The sequence below is a fragment of the Podarcis tiliguerta genome (genome assembly GCF_965153285.1).
Source record: "Podarcis tiliguerta genome assembly, chromosome: 12".
In the NCBI taxonomy this organism is placed as follows: Eukaryota; Metazoa; Chordata; class Lepidosauria; order Squamata; family Lacertidae; genus Podarcis; species Podarcis tiliguerta.
The window spans coordinates 46,792,869-46,817,605 of NC_139545.1; the positions used below are offsets into that span (position 1 = coordinate 46,792,869).

Genomic DNA, 24,737 nt, shown 5'->3' on the forward strand with positions numbered 1-24,737 from the left:
TGGGAGGCGATCCACACCACGGTTCCCAGACCACCTGCGGGCTGGATCCAGAAGGCAATTGGGCCTGATCCAGCCCACGGACCTTAGTTTGCTGACCCATGTTCTAAAAAGTGGATCTGCTAAATAATGTACCTGCTCAAATAAAATATAACTGATCAAAACACGTCCACAATTTTCTATTCATGTTGAGAAAGACATATATATTCCTATGGAGAAAGGTTGGGCTGTGTTTACTGCATTGGCATCAGTAGGAAGATTTTAATCTATCTAGCATCCAATTGCTAAAGCAGTAAGCATTTGATACATATTCCCATATTTTCTGAAGCACTCATAAACATTTTTATTAAATATCACTTTCAGTTTCCATTAGTCATTGAACAGATTTAGGCCTGGGTGCTGCTTCCTTTTGAGCATGAACAGAGCTGAGAAATATTGTCTCATTGAGTTGTGTCACCTCATCTCAGTTTTAAGGGCTCAAAAGACTGTGGACTATATCTGGAGACTGGCTAATCTGTCAGTTTTGGTTTCTGTCAGTTACTCAGTTTTACATTCAGTTCATCCCATTTCCACAGTTGTTTGCAAACCTTAAAAAAAAAAGGATGAAAATTTATACACATTTTTGTGTGCATACCCTTTTTTTGCACACACTGTTCCATAATATAATGCATTTTGTACATTATTTTCACTAACATACACATTTATGTCCACTTTCCCCGAATAATATGCTTTTATCAGTACATTTTTTTTCTGTTGGAGAATTGCATCATAAAATCCAGAAAAGTGTGAATTTTGAAGGCTAGTTTGCATATTAGTTCTGAAGGTGTGAATTGGATAGGTGCACAACATTGCAGACCGAACGAATTCCTCCCCTATTTGTATTCAGTGGTGTTCCTCTACTGACAGAAGGCTCTGAGGCTTCTGTCAGAGGAATTCATAAAAGAGGCCATTATTACATATTCATTTTCTTCCCTACAGCTCCCATCACCTTCCCAAATCTGTTCCAGAGGGTTGGGAACCCATCATAATAGCATTAGAGGTTGGGCAAGAGGGTAAAGCGGGATATCAAATCCAAACTCTTCTTCTTCTTCTTCTTCTTCTTCTTCTTCTTCTTCTTCTTCTTCTTCTTAAGAAAAAAGCCTCCCTCCCCATTGGCTGATGGGAACCTCTGCTGGATCAAGAATAGTCTGTCAGTAGAAGCACAGCATTTGCGCAAATCTCTTTCAGGGCCCTTGACCGAAAGCATCCTCTGCTTGCCTGCTGGAGAATGTTGGATATTGTTATGGGATGGGGAAGAGTACTAACATCTGTAGGCCCTGTGCATGTGTGCGTGTGTTATTGTTAGAAAATAGCATGGTGGTAATTGGGATGTGCTACCTGTTTTATTAGGGACGCGGGTGGCGCTGTGGGTTAAAGCCTCAGCGCCTAGGGCTTGCCGATCGAAAGGTCGGCGGTTCAAATCCCCACGGCGGGGTGCACTCCCGTTGTTCGGTCCCAGCGCCTGCCAACCTAGCAGTTCGAAAGCACTCCCGGGTGCAAGTAGATAAATAGGGACCGCTTACCAGCGGGAAGGTAAACGGCGTTTCCGTGTGCAGCTCTGGCTCGCTAGAGCAGCGATGTCACGCTGGCCACGTGACCCGGAAGTGTCTCCGGACAGCGCTGGCCCCCTGCCTCTTAAGTGAGATGGGCGCACAACCCTAGAGTCTGTCAAGACTGGCCCGTACGGGCAGGGGTACCTTTACCTTTACCTACCTGTTTTATTTTAGCAACGTGTGCTTGAGCTTAGACATGAGGCCCAAATTCAAACGCCTGCACAGTCAAGAAGTTTGCTGAATGACTTGGGATAGATCATAAGAGCACAAAGAGCTGTCTTATACCAAGTCAGACCATTGGTCCAGCTAGCTTAGCATTGTCTGTGGTGATTGGCTGTGGTTCTCCAGGGCTTCAGGCAGGAGTCTTTCCCAGCCCCATCTCCCAAGGATTGGACCTGGGGCCTTTTCTTTCCCCTAATATAAGTTAAGAGTTACATTTGTGGCTTCATCTTTGTTTATTGTGCATACATTATGCATGCAGGTCTGTGTACACACACAGTTTATCAGGATGATTAAGCTAAGGCTTGTGTGCCAGTTGCAATCCTTTCTGGTCAGAAAGAGAGAGATTTTCTATGCTTATCTGTTTTTTACTAACCTCCAGGTCGGACTGTTACATATACAGTGGTACCTCGGGTTACAGACACTTCAGGTTACATACGCTTTAGGTTACAGACTCCGCTAACCCATAAATAGTACCTCAGGTTAAGAACTTTGCTTCAGGATGAGAACAGAAATCACACCGCGGCGGCAGCGGGAGGCCCCATTAGCTAAAGTGGTACCTCAGGTTAAGAACAGTTTCAGGTTAAGAATGGACCTCGAGAACTAATTAAGTTCTTAACCTGAGGTACCACTGTATTGCTGCTTGGAAACTGTGGTCAGGCTCAAAGTGCAGTAACGGGTTGTTGGGGGACACATCTCACAATTGCTTAAAGATCTCCACTTGCTCTCAGTCCATTTCCAAGCACATTAAATATAAGAAGAAGAAGAAGAAGAAGAAGAAGAAGAAGAAGCAGCAGCAGCATTAATATGCATGTTGGAGGTTTTCCTTTGGGTGCTGCCACTGCCACCTAAGGGTGACGGGGGGGGGAGCCTTTGGGTTGTGGAGTGCAGAATGCTTGCAGAAGAAGGGGAGGATGCTATTGTAGTGGGAATGAAACACATCATTGCTTCGCTGCAATTGTCACATGTCCCTGCAACATTTACTTTAGGCTTATCCGATATGTTGTGTGCCAAGCTAACTCAGAAATCTCAGTGCAGAGTACAGTGGCCTCAAGGAACACCTCTTTCAGTTTCAGACATTCATTTGCCAAAGCCTTTCTGTGAAGTGACTGGGGCAAGAGGGTGCTCCATCATGCCTGCTGTTTTTCTTTGTTTTGTTTCGCACTTGACATTTATTTTACACTTCCTCCCCCATCTGGCATCAAATTGGGGCTTCTGTTTTATTTGTTCAGTGCTTCTTTTGTTTGTTGTTATAGATTGGTGCATTGATTGTAAGTGTCGACCAACCCTGGAAGCTGGAAAATGTTGTCTGTGCATTTTGCGGAAGTAAATAAATAAATGGCCCCACTTAGCTCATCCCATAATACACATGGTGCTTGAGCAGCTGAGGAGGTAGAAGAGGACAAGGTAATGTGTGAATTGGGATTGCTATAGGGAGCATATGACTCCTTTGCTATGACAGCTGCACATACTACCAGTCTGGGCACAATTCCAAGTGCTGGCTATGACCTATAAAGCCCCACACAGCTTAGGTCCAGGCTTCGTGAAAGACCATATTCCCTCATATGAACCTCTCTGGGTTTTGAGATCTTCGGGAAGATCCCTTCTGTCAGTCCCACCACACTCACAGGCATACTTGGTAGAGTTGTAGGAGAGGGCCTTTTCAGTGGCTGCCCCCGCCTCCAGACTTTGAAACTCCATCCCCAGAGAGTTAGGCTGGCTCCTTCCTTGTCCTTCTGCTGGCAGGTGAAGACTTTTTTGTTCCAACAGGCTTTTGGAAACTTAACTGGTTTTAATGAAAGGGCTGGTGCCATGCTGTTTTTATTGCAATTAATGGTATGTGGTGAGCTCCAGTTGCTCGGTCCCTGCTCCTGCCAACCTAGCAGTTCAAAAGCACGTCAAAGTGCAAGTAGATAAATAGGTACCACTCCGGCGGGAAGGTAAACGGCGTTTCCGTGCGCTGCTCTGGTTCGCCAGAAGCGGCTTAGTCATGCTGGCCACATGACCCGGAAGCTGTATGCCGGCTCCTTCAGCCAATAAAGCGAGATGAGCACTGCAACCCCAGAGTCATCTGTGACTGGACCTAACGGTCAGGGGTCCCTTTACCTTTTTATTAATACATTTTACATATGTATGTAGTTTCACTTCTATTTCTATGGAGGAATTATATTTTACCTGGATACCAAACACTTGCAGCATAATTGTATGCATGTTTGTTCAGAGGTAAATCCTGATTTGTTCAGTAGGACTCATTTCTGAATCGACATGTCTACAATTTCTGTCTTGCCCTCCAAGTAAGTTATCACGCTTTGCATTCTTGCCTGCATACAGAAAGAGCCAAAACAAATTCTGTCTCTTATTTCCTAAGCCCGTGGATTTCCACCAGTGTGCTGTGGCACCCTGGGGTGCCTTGAATGATGGTCACGGGTGGCGTGAGCAAAACTAGCCTCTGCCACTCTTTCTTTCCCTCCCTCCTCTGATGCCTTCTCATATCTCTGTCTCCCCAAGGATTGCACAGCTGTTTATTGCAGCAACCCTGGCAGGCAAATGGTGCTTCTGGCAGCAGCCTCTTTGGGGTTTTGGGGGCAGCTCAGAGACCAGGGACGACAGCAGCAGTTCCCCAAAGGACTCCCAAGGAAAGAGGAGAGGAGGCTGAGGGAACGCTCCACAAGGGTTTGAAAAAGGGTGAGAGGCTGCTAGCTCTTCTGGCAAGGGGTTACATAGCTGGCTCCTGAGCCCTACAAAGATGCTGCAGAAAGAATGTACAGTGGTACCTCGGGTTACAGACGCTTCAGGTTACAGACGCTTCAGGTTACATACTCCACTAACCCAGAAATAGTACCTCACGTTAAGAACTTTGCTTCAGGATGAGAACAGAAATCGTATGGCAGCGGCATTGCGGCAGCAGCAGGAGGCCCCATTAGCTGAAGTGGTACCTCAGGTTAAGAACAGTTTCAGGTTAAGAACGGACCTCCAGAACGAATTAAGTTCTTAACCAGAGGTACCACTGTAGTTGGTTAAGGGAGCCGTTGGTCTCAAAAGGTTGAAAACCTCTGTCCTAAGCTGATACCAATTTGTAGTGCAAAAGTGCTCATAGTAAACAATCATCTTTCATTGCATGCCGGGATATCTGAATTGTTATAGCAACCAGTTAATACGCATGCTTGTCAAAGAAATATATGGATTTCAAAATGGGCAACTTGATTTAAATCAATCTACGCTGATTGGGCTCTAATCCTTAACTACGATGTCCCTGTGTAAATGGAGCATGAGGATTGTTTAAATGAAATTACTCCATTCTTCTTCAGCAGCAATCTTGTCATAATGAGATTCCAGTACCAGTGATTACTCAAGGATGATGTAAATTTTGCTTTTATTTTATTTTATTTTTTGGTTTTTTTTTATTGGTTCCTTTGATCCACAAACAAGGGAAAATAACCTCTCTCTTTTTGTTCTGAGAGGTGATTTCTGTGTCTGTGTGGTTTCCATTGTTAGATGAAAGGCTGTGCAAAAGTGAAAAGAGTTAGGTATTATCCCCCTTTGACAAATGTCCCCTCTCTTTTGTTGAAGGTTTATTTCAGACAAAGTAATTGCAGGGATAAAACTTCATTGCATAACTTGGATTATTTTTAAGGTCTAAGAGACATCAGGAATAATAAATTAGGAGCCCTTTTGTGCAAATCTCAGACATGTTCTCGGTGTACCGTGCTCACCAATAATAGCTATTAATCTCTAAATCAGGATTATAAATTGCTTACCTACTTAACAGTATCTACATAGTGTAAGAAAGAGCTTTTACACTATTTCATTTTTAAGTATGTGGTTTTGCTGCTGCTCTCTCTTACGCCCCCTTTAAAAATATGTATACCTGATGCCGTCTCTTTGAACTGTTAAACAATGGTTAGAATAAAATGTAATTTTCAGGTGTTCCAAAGGGAAGTGGGTGAAACAAAGCCCTGCATCTCAGTCCCTACCAGGTTGTATCCAGTAATTTCGTTTGGATTTCACTTGAGCACCTTTGGCAGCTGCAAAGTGTAAGAAAGGAGATTAGCAAGTGTTTGTCTGACACACACTGATCCCAGCACCTGCTGATTGGATTGAAATAATCCTTTTACATGTTGCAAAACTCTATTATTGGAGCATTGCGAAAAGCAGAGCCAGCAACGGCCACTGCATAACAAGTATATTAATTTAAGTAAATAGAACATAGGTTGCCATTTAGTGTAAACATTTCATTGTGTCATTTAGTCTGGAATGTAGCGTAGAATTGTCTTCAGGTACAAAAAAAAATGTGATTCCTAGGAGGAGCCAAAGACTCTTTTTTTTAGAAAAAAAGGTTACACAGCAATATAGTGCTTTATATAATTCTGATTCAATTAATATGTAATGTGTCCTCATTTAATTTTGGATAATTAATATGCTTTCCAAATTGTACTCCTTATTTGAAAGTGTCTAATAGTTAAGGAGAAGCTTTTTGTGTGTGTGCTGTGGTTAAAAAATAATAATCCTTCATCAAGTAGTGTTTTAATAAGGCTTAACAGACTTTGAAGAGAGCTTTTCACTGTTGCTGCCAGTGTCCCAATATGTTTTTTTGTGGTACTCTGGAATATCGACTAGCATACCCCACCGTGGTATTGTATCGGCTGGTCCAGAAAATTTCAAGACTGAATCTTAAAAGTGGTCAAATGCTGTTGTTGGCCTCTGACTATCTCAAGTTACAGGGAACCAGGCAGAGGGCCTTTTCGGTAGTGGCGCCCTCCCTGTGGAACGCCCTCCCACCAGATGTCAAAGAAAACAACAACTGCCAGATTTTTTGAAGACATCTGAAGGCAGCCCAGTTTAGGGAAGCTTTTAATGTTTGATGTATTACAGTATTTTAATATTTTGTTGGAAGCCACCCAGAGTGGCTGGGGAAGCCCAGCCAGATGGGCGGGATATAAATAAGAAATTATTATTATTATTATTATTATTATTATTATTATTGACAACAGAGTGTGTTAGCAGCACCAAAGTGACCTCCTTGGAGTGCAAGCCTGGGCAGTGTGCATGGAGGTCCTGTACAACAAGACCCCCCTCTTAGCCTCACTGATGTGGTCCAAAGGAAAGCAGAGCAATACGTTTGGCACCAGCTTGGCTGCAGGAGTTGCCAGAAGGAGACTTACAAGACACCATCCAACCATCTTAGGGACTCCACTCCAGACTTGTGCAGTGTTTACTCAGTAGCCCTTTCTTCTCCCAAAGATATCCCACAAAGCAGCAGAGCTTTTAGATCAGAGTTTTCCTTCTCCTAGATGGGCTCCCTTCCCAGGTTGACAAGCCCCGCCTGCCCCTCACATCCCTCAACAGCACAGGCAGAAACCACCTTGACCATTGGACCCATTATTGGTCTTGTCTGCTCAGTCCGCCAGAGCCTGTCTTCTCATGCAGAGGAAGTCCGTAATTCACTAAGTGTTTGAGACCCATTGGCTACCCTCACCTGGTTTAGCCAGCCAGGTGAAGCCATTTCCAGGGTGCTGCCACTGTCACATGCTGAAAGCCACAGGTGAGAGCTGAGTGCAGAGTCGAGGACCAAAGGCGGACAAACTACCCCAGAAGGACTCCACCAGAGGGACCTCTATCACCCCATACAGTAATGCAGTGCACTATCAAAAAGAAGAAGATATAAACACATTGGGTTATATTGTACAGGCATTATTTCTCCAGATAGGGAGGAGGAAACCAGCCGTCAGTATCTGGCGCTTTTCAGAGAGCGGATAATTAAAACAATGTGCTGCCGTACAAAACATTTTCCTCTGTGACCTCGCTGGAAACAGTTTTTAGTGCTTTTAATGTATTCTGTAGAGGGGTCAGGAAATCTCATAGGAAAGGCATGAATTGCCGAAAGAGGGAGGGTTTTATTCTGTTTGCATGAAATGCATACATTATATGGTGAAAGGCAACTGACACTTTATGACAAAAGTGTTAATTTACTGAATTTGCCTCTGGGGGATGAGTTCATCCGTGAGATGCAGGAGATGAGCTAATGGGTCTCAGTTTTAATTCTGTTTAATAGTGTGTTTTTTCAGCCCAACTCCTGCTCTGAGACACATCAAGCCCAATAAAAATTGCTGCCCCCTCCCATCTTAATTGGTTAGAAAGCAGAAGTATTGCATAGCAGCAATGGGGAGTTGGGTTTTGCATCACCTAAGGAGTCTATCGTGTAATAAGTACATTTGTCTTAGCAATTGCTACAAGCTCTGTATGACCTATTACAGCTTCATATGATCTCAGCAATATCAGTACCTAAGTCCACCTATCTCAGAATTGGAGGCAGTAGATCTTTTCTTGCATCATGAGTGGAAGGGGAGGGATAGAAAGTTCAGCAACTGACAAGTGCATTGAGCAATCTGGCTCACTTCTTAGAAGCCTGTTTTCAGTAAAACCACATATAAAAGCCATTCATATTTGCAATTCCAGCATGTAGTTTGTTGACTAGGCCCACTAATTGCAATACTAATAGCATGGAACAATTTAAGGTGGTAACCTACTTCAATGGAGATTACTCTCTTGCAGTTATTCAAGTGGGTACATGGCAGCTAAAAATATTCATTTCTAATGTGTCTTGTTCCCTACAGGTTTTTTCAGTGCTTTGTATTTATGATGTGAAAAAAATGTGGATTTGGTTTCTCCTTTGACTCTTTGGTTTGGTTTGCTGGAGAAAAAAGCAGTTACTTCTTCCAGTCACTACTACAGACAGATGGAAATTGAGGGGCTTGCAAGAGAAAATGTTCTTTCCGAAGAAGAAGCCTCTAGCTTTGTTAAAAGCTGCAGTGTATCACTTAATGTGGCAAAGGTCTCTCTTTTGCAGCTTTAAACAAAACCAGGGCTGTTCTGCATGTCACAGTAAGCCATGGTTTAAAACAAATGATAGCTTTATGTGAACCAGCAGCAAGCTGAGCAACACAGCCTTGCCAAACTGTAGACAAAACAAGGAAGGGGTAAGCTTTGTTATGATGTATGAACCTGGATTTGTGCTTTGTCTCCAAACGAAAACCTCAAGTGGTAACCAAAGTTTGTTCTTGGCTTACCAGACATGGTTTGTTTTCCTCAACCCAAAACCATGAGCCCAGGTCCAGATGACAGGTCCAACCAGACTGTGGCTTGTTTTGCTCCATGGAGCAGACACTGCTCATTCACATTAAACCCTAGTTGTTTTTAAAACAACAAGCCTCCATGTCTTCCCAGCTCCATCCTCGTATCCTGATTGCTGCTAAAGGAGAGCCTGCTCCCAGCCTGCTTCAGAGATGGACTCTTTAGAGAGCAACATTATGAAGCAGATCAAGGAGGGTCCTGTATAGTGAAGTTGGTTCTTTTCCAGGATGGATCCAGTTAACAGGGTTGTCTACTTGCAACTTACGTGGGTGGCCGGGTCTAGCTGTGTGTGTAATTACAGCTATTGCATAAGGTTTCGACAAACCTGCCCTGAGCCATGGTTAGCTGTGGTGACCAATCTCTGAATAAGGTTTGGCTCACTTGAGATGTCTTCAGTTGTGCCAGTTCTTTAGAAGCACAAACCACCATTAAGAATTAAAAGGTCGTGCTTTCACCATTGGACCAGTACTCCCTCAAAACCTCCTTTCAGTTGGCATTTTTTTTAATGAATTAATATATATATATGATGATGATATCTGTATTTTATGCCAAATATATACATACACAACATAAACACACAAGATGTGCTGCATTAACCTAAGTGTTACCTAGTTTCATACAGGTTTGCTACAACAATGTTTGCCTATAAATCAAGACTTAAGATTTCTAGTGCATCCTTACCTTAATTGTAATTTTCCATTTGGGGGTGATCTGGCTGTCTGAATTATAAATCAAGGGAGTTCTAAGCAAATTGGGGAGAAATGGGTTTTCCATGACTTAGAGGATGTACACAAGATGTGGATGTGGTTTTGGTACGGACTTGGTAACAGTTTTATATTCATGTCTTACTTTATTATGATTGATTGTGGAGTTCATAGAAAATTTATGTAATTCATGCTAGGCCAAGGGGTGGGGGTATGCATTTAGTTATTCTTTCAGACATCTGCTCCAACAGTCTGTCCGGGACTAAACAATAGTGTACAATTAATTAATTATCTTAAAACTTAAAAAACTCAGGAAGCCACCACATTCCATTAATCAGCAGAAGTATGCAGTAACTAAAAAAAGAAAAACCCACTACATAGCTCCATATACCAGCAAAACCCATCATAGGTACATGAATGAGCCTTATGACACTGTGACAGTCCAGCACTAGTATAAGCATATATACTCCAAACTGTGAGCATGTTCCTGAAGCTACATAGCAGAAGGTGTGATGTAGTGATTAGCATATTGGCCAGGATCCAGGGATACCTGGATTTAAATCCACACTTGGCTATGAAGCTCAGTGACCAGTCACCATCTCTTAGCTTTGCTACAGAGTTCATGTGAGGATAAAACAGAGTGGGGGGAACCTTGGGTTCCTTGGGAGAAGGGTAGCATAAAAACAGCATAAATAAAATGTCAGGTAAACTTAACTTCAGCGAGACACTGTACAAGGGTACAACTGGAAAAGCCCTGTCTTCCAGTGTTCATAGGAAAGACTATGTTCCTTTCAAGTACACTGAGCTTAAGATTTACAAGTTAAATGCCAGCATCTTGGGTCGCTCCTCGAAGCCAGCTAATGCAAGCAGAAGAGAACTGGTGTGGTAGGCACCTACATACCTGCAAAAGTTGTGGTGCTGTACAGTTGGCACCAGCTGTACAGTTTTCAAGTACAGTCTCATGCAAAGTGCATTGCAGCTCTGCTGAAGGGGTCAAACAGCATGGGCAACATAGGAAATTCCCTTACACTTAATCATACACTTGCTCCATCTACCTCAGTACTGACTGGTAGCAGCTGTCCAGGGTTTTACCTGGAGGTGCTAGGGATTAAACCCAGTCTTGGAAAATGCCCTGGGGTAGCCTGCAAACCCCCGGAACTCCGAGCGTCCTCCAATGTGTGCCGCACTAAAAAAGGCATCTCCCTTCTTCTCCAGGGTGCCCAGCGACATATATCAGCTTGATATATGCACACTAATCTTCTGGCTTAACACAGCAAGAAGCTTGAGGCATCGTAGAGTGAAACTACTATTTATTTCCACACTATGTACAGACAAAGGCATAATGGCATCTGTTCTCTCCAGCTCTCAGAGAACAACCAAAGTGAAAGTATATTACAAAGTACATACAGCGGAAGAGAGATAAGGCTGTCTTCCGTTCCCATAGTCTTCTCAGACACGTCCCAGACAGGCATGTGATTTATAACAATCTCACCTGCAGCATCGGACTGCATGAAATACTAACACCCGGGACGTGTTCTGTGCAAAGCATATTCTCTGCCACTGGGCCTAGCAGCTCATAATTTCTCCAACATCTTAACCTTAAATATGACAGTATTGGAGGGTGAACAGTTTTACATCCACCAACTTAATGTGAAGTGGTGGAAACTGGTGTTTGAGCAAAAACTGGCACCTAGGTAAGATTCTAGGAACAAGTTTTATAAGAATGTTAGACGAGCCCTGGTGGAGCCAACCAGTGGCCTATGTAGTCTAGCATTCTGCTCTCACAGTGGTAAGCCAAAATCATGAACAAAAGCAATTTCCTGCTCATGATCCCATACTGCTGGTATTTAGAGACATACTGCCTCCGATACTGCAGGCCTCAAATACAGATCAAGCCCACGTTATACAAATCTTTAACATTAATTACCGGTATGTTTCCGTTCCTATTAGCGGGGCTTTAAGGTTCAGTTGACCTAGCAATAGCACATCTCTTCCTTGAATGGGTGTACTATTCACATCTAAAGTACATATTTTGGTACCAAGGACAGCTCCCCTCTTAACAGGAGGAAGCTGCTTTCTTTGGCTGAGACAAGAGCTTCCCCAGCGATGGAAGTGTCTGTATTGGGAATATAGTAAGAAGTACACCAAACAAGAAATTTCTCATGAGTGTGGGGGTTTGGCAGTGCACTAGCTGGTTTTGCACCAGTTATGCCTCTTGTTCTGGTCCTCCTTACAACCATTTGGAAATGAAAAATAGGGATTGACATAGTCCCTGTGTGGTCTGAAGATGCCAGACTTGCTACATCTGCTGGCCTGACACTTCCGTTTGGAAATATTTTTAGGATCTTCATCTAAGGGCAAGAGGTTCCTTAGCAGCTTTGCCATGCCCCGGTTTCAACAATATGCAAGTAAATTGAGACAAATTTCTTCTAAATGTCATAATGGGAATTGAAGTTAGATTTGTTTCAAGAGCTTTGCAGAATAGCAGGGGCTACAGAAGTTGCAGTTTCTCACTGAGGGATACCCTAAAAGCAGGTATCTTGGGGGATTATTACCTTGCTTATTAAAATAGGGAAGCTTTTATAATGGTAGCCACCATTTTGCGAGATGCTCTGTGGAAAACCTTTTGTATTGATATCAATACAAATGAACCTGGAAACACAGAATGTGGCATCATGCTTTGCTGGGTAGGTTTCAGTTGATATAGGTCTGCTAAGTTTCCCAATGCCAAGGCTTCCCAGAAGACAAGTTTTTGTCTACCGAATCTAGTTTAGGGGTTACCTATGCTTAAAGGTAAAGGTACCCCCGCCCGTACGGGCCAGTCGTGTCCGACTCTAGGGTTGTGCGCTCATCTCACTTAAGAGGCCGGGAGGCAGCGCTGTCCGAAGACACTTCCAGGTCACATGGCCAGCGTGACATCGCTGCTCTGGCGAGCCAGCACCAGCACAGCACACGGAAACGCCGTTTACCTTCCCGCTATAAAGCGGTACCTATTTATCTACTTGCACTTAAGAGTGCTTTCGAACTGCTAGGTGGGCAGGAGCTGGGACCGAACGACGGGAGCTCACCCTGCCGCGGGGATTCGAACCGCCGACCATGCGATCAGCAAGTCCTAGGCACTGAGGTTTTACCCACAGCGCCACCCACGTCCCTTACCTATGCTTAGAGAAGCATAAATTAAAACGTGTGATTTAGATGGAAAAGTTATATGTCATCTCAATTACTATTTTTTAATTGCACTTGACAAACGTTTTTATGTTTCCTGCAAATTTATTTTAGTCTGCAGTTCATGTTCAGCATGGTGCCTTGTTATTGTTTGCCTTTTTAGGAGCATAAGAGCTATGCACATTCTCCCCCCCCCCCCCCAGCACACTGTATAAACAAAGCAAAATTCTGATGAAGACTGGTTAATCTTAAATCACTTCTGTATGCCAATTTCCAGTGTTACTCATAACCAGAATTTAGGGGAAAGCAGGTACGATTTTCTCCATTCTAAAAAACCAACACTTTGAAAAGCATGAGTTGTTGGAGATGGGAAGACACTGAAGTTGTTAGCATGTCTGGACTGTAGCAATTTAGCCAGACAGGCTTATCACATGAAAAATGTGAGTAAACCTTACCCCTTGGATAAGGACCCCACAGCTTAGCACATAGGAGAATTTAGGCCAGGAAGAAAAATACAGTGTCGTTGAAACAGCTGGCCAAGCAACCATGTAGTTGTGGTAAGATGAGTACCTGTATTCATCTTGTTAAGGGCACAGCCAGGTTCTCACAGAGGTCATGTCTTCTTAAAATGATTTCAGGTAAAAAAAAATATGGATAAAGTTTATACAATGGGATTTCATCACATTTTCATGGAGAGTATTCCGTAACTGCGGAAGAGTTGTAGCTCTGTGGCTGAACACATGCTGTACATAACAAGTTCAATGCCTATTGCCTGGTTGGGTTGAGCAAGGCCCTCATGTGAAACCCTGCAGAGTGCAAATTCTACTGTCTTAGATGGACCAATGACCTGACTCGGTAGAAGGCAGCTTTCTGTGTCCCGAAGTAGCTGTTTTGCATGCACGAAAGGATCCACAGAGTTGCCATACTCAAGGGCTGCAGTAGTTGCACAGGGTGGAGAATTTTCAGCAGGTGGAACTTTGGCTACCATTGCAGTACTGAGCTGGTTTCAAAGGCAGATCCAGGTGTTTTCACAAAGCTCCATTTGTAGTTATGCAGGGTTCTGCAGTTATGAAGGCTTACTGGGCCACTGAAAATCAGATGGAAGTTTGAGCTTTGAAGATATAGCTCCCCCCCCCCCCAATCCCTGAAAGGATTGTTGTATAATCTTTGGAAATCTATTTTATGAGGTGTCTCTTTTATGTGTGCCAAATGCCTTTTAATCTAATGGGATAATCCTTTCACATAAAAATAATACAGTACCACAGAACCTTGGAAAGACCAAAGACATAGGTGGCACTGTGGTTTTCAAGTACCAGCATTTTCTCACTGCCTCCATCAAAACAAATCTTATAATCCAAAATATCTCAGTGGCAATAAATGTGTACTCCTCTCACAGTTTTCCCACTTCTGCAAATGCCTCTATTTTTAGCTTGACTGCCCTTGGCAGATATGATTTCCATAAACCAGCTTGCAAATGTGCATGAATGTTTTGCAGAAAATTAGACTATACTTCAGGCGGCATTTTCACACAAACAAATGCATGTTTTGATTTGCAAGGAAGATCAGCATTGATACTGTTCACTGTACAATTAGAAGGATGGCATCACAATTTTACTAAACTGGTAGAAAGGAAAGGGAAAAACCTAATGTATTCATTATCACCTCCATTTCTGGGAGATAGAAGGAGCGACTTCATAGGCTGCTATCTTGGCTTTTTTATTTGTAAGTTGCCCTGGGCTCCTTTGGAAGGAAGACCGGGGTAGAAATTTAATAATAAATAAGTTCAAGTGAAATAAGTGGACCTTTTTAGTAAAAATGTGTTGGGACTGTGCTGTCAGTGGAAGCATAGAAATTGCTAAGTTGAGTCAAACCAATGGTCTACTAACAGTCTTAGTGAAAAGTTCAGGGTATGTTGGAAATATGCACCTCCTGTTATTTTGGCTATCGTGGCTAATAGATTGCTAGAGAGATGCCCCATGGATATCACAGCATCTGTTGTGATTTGTGTTCATGGGCTTATTATGCATAACACAAAGTAGTAATACAGTGGTACCTTTGTTCTCAAACTTAATCCGTTCCGGAAGTCTGTTCCAAAACCAAAGCTTTCCAAAACCAAGGCATGCTTTCCCATAGAAAATAATGCAAAATGGATTAATCCGTTCCAGACTTTAAAAAACAACCCCTAAAACAGCAATTTAACATGAATTTCACCATCTAACGAGACCATTGATCCATAAAATGAAATCAGTAAACAATGTACTGCAGTCACACAAGCAATCAGTCAGTCAGTAGCTGAACTGAGTTCCACACAGTCACAAAAACAAAACAAAAAAGCCACAAAAAGACACAGTAAATAGCAAAAACAGACAGACCTCAGCGTAACACTCAAAACGGATGTGTGTCACTCAGATCAGAAGCATAACACTCAAAACAGAGCACGTTTGGCTTCCAAAAAAAGTTCGCAAACTGGAACACTTATTTCCGGGTTTGCAGTGTTTGAGTTCCAAGTTGTTTGAGTACCAAGGCGTTTGAGAACCCAGGTATCACTGTAGTTATATTGGCTGCATATCAGATTTAATGGATGACTCTTCTTCATAAGTATGAAGTCTTGCATATCCTTTCTGTGCCTGCTCCAGTTCTTCAGTGTCCTTTCTGAAGATGCAGCTAGGCTGGAATTATTTATATGTATGAAATTCTTCTGAAGTTTCTGAAGTATTTTATTCTTTAGTAATTAATCAGGATATGCAGGAAGAAGATACAAATAAATTTGTAGTGGGGTGACATGATCTCAAAGTCAAAAAAGTGGGGTTTCTCCCCCCTGCCTATTGCCAAACTGCCAGGAATTCAGTAGTTTGATGTAGGGTTATGTGGTCAGACATTGCATGAGGACTTGTTCAATTGTGTGCAAAGTCTTAAGATGCACACAAAAAATTAATATCCCATGACAATATTTATCATGAAAAAGGCCAATAAATGTCATACTTTTGGAACCCTTATTGACTACTGTAAACAAAACAAGAAATGTGACAAGTTCTGTTATCTTTTGCACCTCAAAAAAAAACAGAAAACTTTTTTCATTAACAATATAAGCTCATGCTGGATTTTTTTTAAAAAAAATGCATTTAACAACTATCTCCTACATTTCTTTCATAATATATATTATTTTTTTTTTGTTAATTTGAATTCTCTGAATCTACCCCCTACCTTTTGTAATATATATATGAATTAAACAAGAGTATGCATGCATCACAGTCTTGGTAATACTTACCTGGAAACTTTGAAAGGGCTATTAAAATTACAGAAGAATTTGATTTGATTTGGAGTCTGACTGGTTTAGGAGAAGAGTAAGCATATTATATAAAAGTGCATTGTGTTGCTCCAAGCTAGGACCAGCCTGTTCTTCACATGGGATACGTACAGTGTGATCTTCGCTTCAGTTAGTTTTGCTTTGTCTTGCCATTCTTGTGCTACTTCCTTGTTTTATTGCCTCCTACCCTGACGCTGTTAATTATCAGTCCTCCCCCCACCCCACCCCAGTGATGACATTAAAAAAAAAAAATGCAGGTTAAATGCAAAGAACACATTTAACACCATGACTAATTTGGCCCTGGACTTCTTTTTGCCCTGCCACCGGCCCCTGGGAAAACTTGCTGCTTACCACAGAATTGGAGCAAACGCCAATCAGACTTTCTCCAGATTTACATTTGCTCTGATTTAGCACTAAAGAGCAAGTTTTGCGGGGGGGAAGCAGCAGGACAGAAGTAAAAACCTCTCTGACTCATGCCTAGACAGCAGAAAACTGCATGGATCAATGCTTTCTAGGCATGAGACAAGAGGACAGACGTTGGGGAAACCAGAGAAACCAGAGACAGACGTTGGGGAAACCAGAGAAGCAAGTCAACTCTGTTCCTGTTTTCTTCACTTTGACTCTAATGTCAGAAGTCCAGCTACATAGGTCTTGTGGCTCCGGTGGAACTCATGAATTGCACCACGTGGCCAAACAGCAGATTAGCTTGATTCTTATTTCACAGCCCTGCCCTGCCCTATTTTGGCTCAGCAATATCATAACCTGCTTTTGCAGGGATCCAGCAGTTTTAGAAACTTCTTTCAACTTTAAAACTAGTTTGCTGTGCTGTTTTGAGAAACTTGGGTTCCGTGAGGGTTTGACCGGTAAAGCCTTAAACGGCTCAGGACCGCCTCTCTCTGTATAAACCGACCTGGGCTCTGAGGCCTTTCTTCATGTGACAACACGAGAACGGGCCTTTTCTTTAGTGGCTCCCTGTTTGTGTAATGCTCTCGCCAGGGCGCCTTCATTATATATATTTTAGGCACCAGGCGAAAACAGTCCTCTTCAACCAGGCCTTTGGCTATTCTTCAGCCTTGTGGGAGGTGGTTGGTTACTGTTTTGTTGTTTATGTTTATTTCTGCTTTTATCTTGTGAACAACCCTGAGTTCTGTTGATGAAGGGCAGTTTATGTCAAATAAATAAATAAATGATAGGTGTTAGATAGATAGATGATAGATAGATAGATAGATAGATAGATAGATAGATAGATGATAGATAGATAAGAAGCAAGCCCATGGGCAGACAGCCGTAGTCAAACAGTTCTTTAATTTGAGCCAAAGTGTTTTAGTCAGGCGTAGGCAAACTCCGGTTCTCCAGATGTTTGGGACTACAATTCCCATCATCCCTGACCACTGGTCCTGTTAGCAAGGGATGCTGGGAGTTGTAGTCCCAAACATCTAGAGGGCCAGAATTTGCCTATGCCTGGTTTTAGTCCTCTCTAGTCCATTCAGATGTGAATTAGAATAGCAGAGTGTTGAGTGTATAAATAACACTACCTCTGGTGATATTTTCTCATTTCAGTCCTATATGGAAGACCACTTGAAGAACAAGAATCGCCTGGAGAAAGAATGGGAAGCACTTTGTGCTTATCAGGCTGAGCCCAACGCAGCTACCATTGCACATAAGGAAGAAAACGCCCAGAAGAACCGCTCGCAAGATGTGGTAGCGTGTATGTACAGTTTAAGCTGGATTCATTACTTAATTGCTTTCCCCTTTGCCTGTTGCTGCAATTAGAGGAGGAAATGTGTCGAAAGAACTGTTATCAGCCAATCTGTGCAAGGAACAGTTAATATTCCTGTGGCCCACCTTGTTGTCTTGCCGTGTGCTTCACACTTCTTATGGTGGTTGCTTATGCTGCTGCTTCCAAAGTATGCTTTGCACTATTTCCCAGCATGTTGGGCAAAAAAAAAAAATTCAGGCATTGCAGGGTGTTGGACTAGATGACCCTCGCAGTCCCTTCCAACTCTACAATTCTATGATAACAGCAAGTGCCGTTTTGCGTAAATGACATTTCATTTTGACAGCCTCATGGTGCGGTTTTCGCGCATGGCTTTTGGCACAAATACCTTTATCCAAAAGTGCACGATGCTCTTGGCTTGTAGTTAGAACTGTTAGACCCAGTCAAGTGTATAAGCACCTGTTGGTTTTGATAGATGAGCTTACAAGGCAGCTGTTCTCCATGTTGGGCCTAGGATGGAAAGTGAAGCCAAGAGTAGCCATGGCATATATGTGTTTTAAAAGTTTTTTGTGCTCTTCATGCGCAGCCAAAAGCAGCACATGCCTATTCCATGTACTTGCTTATTCTGGTAACTGTATCAAACATTCTGTATTGTACATCAGACTGAATGCACGTGGCTGTACCATGAGATCGACGCTATTTATTAAATTTCATCAGCTACCGTACATATGAACCCTGGGTGGAAATCCCTTTAATATAAACCTGTTATTATTGGCAACAGTCTTTAAGCATTGTCGTGCTCATACAGATAAGGAACACAGAAAGGTTTGGCATCACTAATGCCCTTGCTAGGGGCTACTGAACCTGAAGCACAGTCTATATTAAACATTGTTGTGTGTTTTTAAGTGAACTTGTTAGACACCAAACCATTTTACTGATTTATTTATGTGGTGAGGTTTATACACTGCTTCATAATAAAAAAAACTGCTAAGCTGTTTACATGAAATGATATAAAATTGTCATTTGAAAATACTGATAAAATCAAACATTAAAAACATGTCGCGTTAAAATGTATCAAGCTGTAAATAAAATCGGTAGTTCTCTTTTCAAAAAAATATATGATAGACTTGTGTAAATAAAAACTTTTTTTTTTAAGCAGGCACTGAAAACAATACAGCAAAGGCACCTGCCTAATAGCAATTATTCCTCAACATAGCAAGTTCCATTTCAAGAACACTTTTTATATGGTTCTTAACCATTTAAATCAGTATTTTGGAAATGTCTATATTTAGAAGCAAGTATGCAAAAAAATAGGCTGAATAGTAGTGGTCTGTTCAGAAATGCTCTCTTTGAAAGATCTCTTTTAACATAAATATGAATGAATACTGATTTAACTTTTTTTATTTTAAAAAATCAGATGATCATTGCAGGATATGTTTGAAAGCTGAAAACAGTCACGACAACTCGGACTACATCAACGCAAGTCCTATTGTAAGTATAAAACAAAAAAAATACTACTTTGCCTTTTTGAAACTAAAATGTTAGTTCTGATGGAAGAAAAAGGTTGATTGTGATTCAAGTTATAATAGCAATTTATTGAGTCCACATGGTGACATCCCTCCAATATGTCCCTTCTTGTGACTTTCTGACCAGCAGTTTGCCTACTTCTGATAGCAGCTATGTACAATGGGTGTTCTCTCAGTAGTTGTATTAATCATTTGGCTAAGAATGCTACAGTGTGAGAGTTTAGATAAATGGGGAGTTTCTGGGTGGGAGAGTAAATACTTGCCCAGCTCCCTGCAATAGGTTTTAGTAAAACTCCTTATATCTTGGGGACATAGTGATTGTTCTTACTGTTCATTATCATTCCCATAGCTGTGGGAAGAATTGCTTTTCCCCATTGACAAAATATTGTTGGTAAGGTACAGCATATGCCCTCTGAAACAGCATCTATCTTGAGGAAAGACATTGGGATCACCTTAAAGCCAAGCAGCCATTTTGTATTTATTGTACGGCAAAATTGTGTGCCCTGATAATTTAGATTGGCAAAATTTGTGACATTGCAGGAAGTGAACTGCAACAGAATCAGAACTTAGTTTTGTTTTCCTTTCAGAGTTCACAAAGGGTAACTGAAATCGAGTCCCATTTCTCACATCTCAGTCCAAATTCTTCCAGTCATTACAGCTTCACACAAATCAAACTGTGTTCGGCTAAAATAGATGTTTCAATATGGCTTCACTGTGTGTCACACAAGCTGTCTCACAGTCCTTGGTAGTTTCCAAGAGCAAAGTAAGCTTTAGGGTAACATCAGAATATTTTAAAATTCTGCTTCATACTTGCTTGATTGATGTGTCTTTATTGACAGGAACAAATAGCTTTTTAATGCCATGATTGTCTGGTAGTTTTACTGGTTCCATGTTTAAAATGTGTTAAGTATTTTCATGATAGTGAAGGTAATGTTATTTTGTAAATGCCACATTAGTAGTAAGCTTCAAGTCCTCAGCGGAGAACTTGCTCCTCTTAACTTTCATACTGATGGGCTAAAAACATCTCTTGTTTGTTTTGAGAACTTAACCCTAGTCTAGCCAAGAACGGATAGGAAAGGCTAATGAAACGTAGCAGATGTGTGGAGACCTGAAATAACAGTGGTCTGATCTTCTTCACCAACTACAAATAATCTTTTTAAAGTCAAAATAAATAAATGAAGTGGTTCAAAATTTAATAGCTGCCAGCAATTACCCTGCCAATAAAATGGCATATTTGATGCATCTGTGCCACGAAGCCTTTGGATGTGAGGTGAGAATTGCCCTGTATACCAAACGGAAAATTAATAACGCTAGAGCTATAAACTATGAATTGGACTAGAAAGTTTTTTTTATTTCCACTCGCCTCCCTTCGGCATGCGAGGGGCTTGATGAAGCCGGAGTGTAATATAAAGCAATTACATTCAGGCCTTGGAAAGGGAGGCTTCCAGGGGTGTGCGTATAGTTGTGTGTTTCCAGCTCCAGGGTCAGTGGTCCAGCCTCCAGCTGGGGCTCACTCAACCTTGGCTTGAGTCTAAATGAGTAAAGCAATACATGCTGGGGGAGCCCTTCTTTGCACCAGACAATGCGTTGGCCACCTGCCCACATGTTTCTTTCTCGAAACTGCTTAGCAGCCCCCCTCCCTGCCCCCACTTTCCCATCCCTCCCAATACGTTGTGAAAACCCAGGGTTTTTTGTGTGTGTGTTTTTTTTACACTTAATGCGCTCAAAAAGCAACAAGGAGAGAAATCTGCAAAGAGATCTGATGAAATATCTTGCTGATCGTTGTTGTTTTTAATTACTATTCCAATGCGAGGATGCTTAGAGATTCCTTGGAATAAATCTGAGCTGGAAGTCCTCTTTCCTGTTCTCTGAAATAACATAAAATACCGAGGTAATAACTCTGCTGCCAGCGGTTGAATGAAAAGCTTGCAATTACAGCACAAGGAGACCCTGACTGTGCAGAATAAAACTATGATAATTACATCTGTCATATTTGTACTTTGTCCTCATTAAATTCCAGGGAAATCATCCAGTAGTAAATAATGTGCAATCTTTGTTTTTAAATCAGAGGTCAGGAAAAGTAAATGGGAATTCTGTTTTTCCCTCTTAGGGTGTTGGGAAGGGGGGAGCCCATCAACTACATTAACGAAAACAAAATAGCACCTACCTTTCAGCTTGCTTATTACTGAAGCCACCAGACTGAGGAATGTGATTAACATGACAGTTTGCTCAAACACAGCATACAAATTTTTATCAGTGAGAATAGATTCTGAAATTTGTAATGACATTCAAAACCATATTTATTTCATTCCATTATCGTTTTCATTTTTTAAAGAGGGATTTTTTTAAAAGGTGGGGTTTTTTAAAAGAAAGAAAGAAAGGCAGGTGCCAGTTATAATAATTATATGTTCTAATCTACTATTAATATATTAGTCATAATTTTATCATCTCCTGTATCATTTTTATTTTTAACAGAGGAAAGAGGTGATTCAGTAGTATTATACCTGCTGAAAGTCGTGTGTGTGGTGGTTTTAAATATATTGCAGTGTGGAAACAAAACTGCCTCCGAGCTTGCCTGTAGTTTTAAAGAAAATTAATTTCATAGAGCTTTTGGTTTTATGTGTTGGTTTTATGCACATTAAGCTTAACCATGCATTTAAAATAAGTATGCAGGAAGTCAGGATAAATGGAACAGCCAACACACATGCAGAAATGAACTTAGCTGGTTCTGAGCCACAAATATTATATTGCTCAAAGCCAAAGAACTAAATAAAAGAATTCTGAATTGTATGTCGTGTCGGCACAATAACTGGGAAAATACAGATCTAAATTGGCATAAAGCTAGTTCAGTTTAAGTGGAGTCACACAGAACAGATACATTGTTTGAATAAGATTTTATCACAATAAATAATGGCATAATATCAAATCTTTTCTTATTATTCCCTTGGTAAGCGGTGGAGCATTGTTTTTATTCATATCTAGATTTTTTTTTAGCGTAGAAGCATATGCATGAAGTTTGTTAAAACAGAAGGATAAAATAACACTGTCTCTAAATATAAAAAAAATTGAATCTTTTACACATTAGCATTTTTAGCATTTACTTGGGGGCAGCATAAATATGCAAAAAGAACTGACATACATATTTTAAAAATTCAGATAGAATTGATTATAGCAATGTATTTGTATTCAGTGTGGTGTTCTCTAGTTTAGGAATTGTCAATCAATTTTAATTTGGGGACAGGCAGGGAGAGCGCTTAGATGACTTGGAATTAAAACATCTTAGGTTTAGAGGTGGTTTGATCTGATCCCCTGCAGGAGTTCTCTTCTGATAAGTTGGAAGGAGGCAGATGGTTCTTTTGGGCGTCTTTCGATTATTCCTTCTTCCTCGTATGATACCAGAATCAGAGCTGTTAATTTTGCTTTGGTTCAAGTGATCCTTAGTCACATGTATTATCATGGAAACTCTGGATATGTGGTAGACTAGCTCTCTTCCTGGCTTGCTGGAGCAGCTGTGAAAAATGATAATTTTGTGAGAAGCAGAACATGTGTAATTATACATTTTTTAAAAAAAAAAAATAGACTCTACCAACTATATCTGTGTAAGTTGTTGTTTTTTTTAAAAAAATATAGTCTAAACTTCCTAAACCCTTGCAGATCAAAAAACATTGATATTTGTCCTAATGAGCCAATTATTTGCTGTCTTATTCTCTAAAATGAACTTTGTGACCGTTTCCGATTTATCTATCTGTAGTGATAATTTCTTAGTGTAGAGGAAGAAGCTGTGCTTTGATGTTCGAGACGTTTTGGCACAACATACAGATTTCATTTAACAACACTTCTCCATTGTTTCTGCGCTCAGACTATCTAGATGCCCTCAGGGATTGTTCAGAAACTTTACTCTTAAGCAGCCTAAACATTTTGTGCTAAGCTTTTATTGGCTGATGTTTCCAGCTGGGTTATATTAGTTAACGTGAATTTGAGCAAATTGATCTCAGTGGTGCTGAGATCCCGAATGACCTTCAGTGGTTCAAAGGATTTGGCTGAAAGGTTTATTCTGGCATCAGGATAATGTTCCAACTTGTGCCTTTGCTCCACTGCCAGGACTTGACTCTGGTCTTTGGTCTGATGGTACTGCTGCTTTTTGACTCTTATCTCAGGACTTCGTCCATGCCCCACCAGCGTAGAATGAGGCATGGCTGAGACAAATGTGACTGACTACCCAGGGCATTCACTTCCTGTCAAGTTTACCCTTTCATGTTTTTATCCTGCCCTTTTCTCCAGGGCAACACACATAGGATTTCCCTCAAGTCGCTTTTATGGATGAGTTGGTTTTGAACCTGAATCTCCCCAGCCCCAACTCAGTACAGTGGTACCTCGGGTTACAGACGCTTCAGGTTACATACTCCACTAACCCATAATAGTACCTCAGGTTAAGAACTTTGCTTCAGGATGGGAACAGAAATCGTGCTGTGGCGGCGGGAGGCCCCATTAGCTAAAGTGGTACCTCAGGTTAAGAACGGTTTCAAGTTAAGAATGGACCTCCAGAACGAATTAAGTTCTTAACCCAAGGTACCACTGTACTTTCCCCACTCCTAATGGTTTGTAAGTGGGGCAGCAACTTCTTACTACACTGACTCAGCAAAAGGAGGAGGAGGAGGAGGAAGAAGAAGAAGAAGAAAGAAGCAGCAGCAGCAGCAAGAGGTCTTGACTAACCTTTATTGACTTGGAACCTACTCTAGTCACGCATCATCATCATTTTTAATTTGTATACCATCTTTCTATCTTACAATACTCAAGGCGGTTTACAAGCTGAAGAAACAAAAAATGTACATCTTATAACAATCTAATGCGCTAAAAAAATGTGATAATAAAACAAAACTTTAAAATAAGCAACCTACATCAAAAAAGTAACATCAACAATTATTAGAATAGTATAAAATAATAATAACATATAATAGTTAAACAGAAATCCACTCAACAGTTACAATAAATAATTTCTAAACTATAATCAATAAAACAATGGCAAGCCACAGTACATAAAATAATGCAATACAAATTGAGAAGCAGAGACTAGAGGGTGGAACAAGGCAGGTGGAAGGAGGCCTTACCTGATGGAGTCTCTCCCCTCACAGTTCCCTTGCATAACTTTAAGGCAAGCTTAGCATTTACTTAGCTTTACTTCTCCTGTGATTCTGCTGCGAGCTAAGCCATGGTTTGGCTTAGCATGTCATCTGAAGCTGGGCTTGTGGCAAACCATGAGCTGTAACCAAGGTTTGCTGTTAGGTTTTCAGCTCATGGTTTGTCAGTGCAGCAGGAGGAGGACCAGAGGTGAACTTCCCTGTACCATTTGTGAACCACCTTCCTGAGCAACCTGAAACC

General features: G+C 41.3%; 1 protein-coding gene and 1 long non-coding RNA gene across 3 annotated transcripts in view; one reads left to right on the plus strand and one right to left on the minus strand.

The window, feature by feature from the left end:
• The window catches only part of PTPRN2 (protein tyrosine phosphatase receptor type N2), a 607,197-nt gene that overhangs the window by 537,058 nt on the left and 45,402 nt on the right, over positions 1-24,737 (plus strand). The window contains exons 15-16 of the mRNA XM_083406151.1: positions 17,676-17,823; positions 19,250-19,323. Of these exons, the coding sequence (XP_083262277.1) occupies positions 17,676-17,823; positions 19,250-19,323 (222 nt within the window). The remainder of the gene's footprint in view (positions 1-17,675; positions 17,824-19,249; positions 19,324-24,737) is intronic.
• LOC310661115 overlaps positions 20,078-24,737 on the minus strand; it is a 131,969-nt gene continuing 127,309 nt past the window's right edge. Inside the window, exon 5 of one of the 2 annotated variants that reach the window (XR_014503730.1) lies at positions 20,078-22,867. This is a non-coding gene — a long non-coding RNA (uncharacterized lncRNA). The remainder of the gene's footprint in view (positions 22,868-24,737) is intronic. The other variant, XR_014503731.1, reaches the window with a different exon arrangement.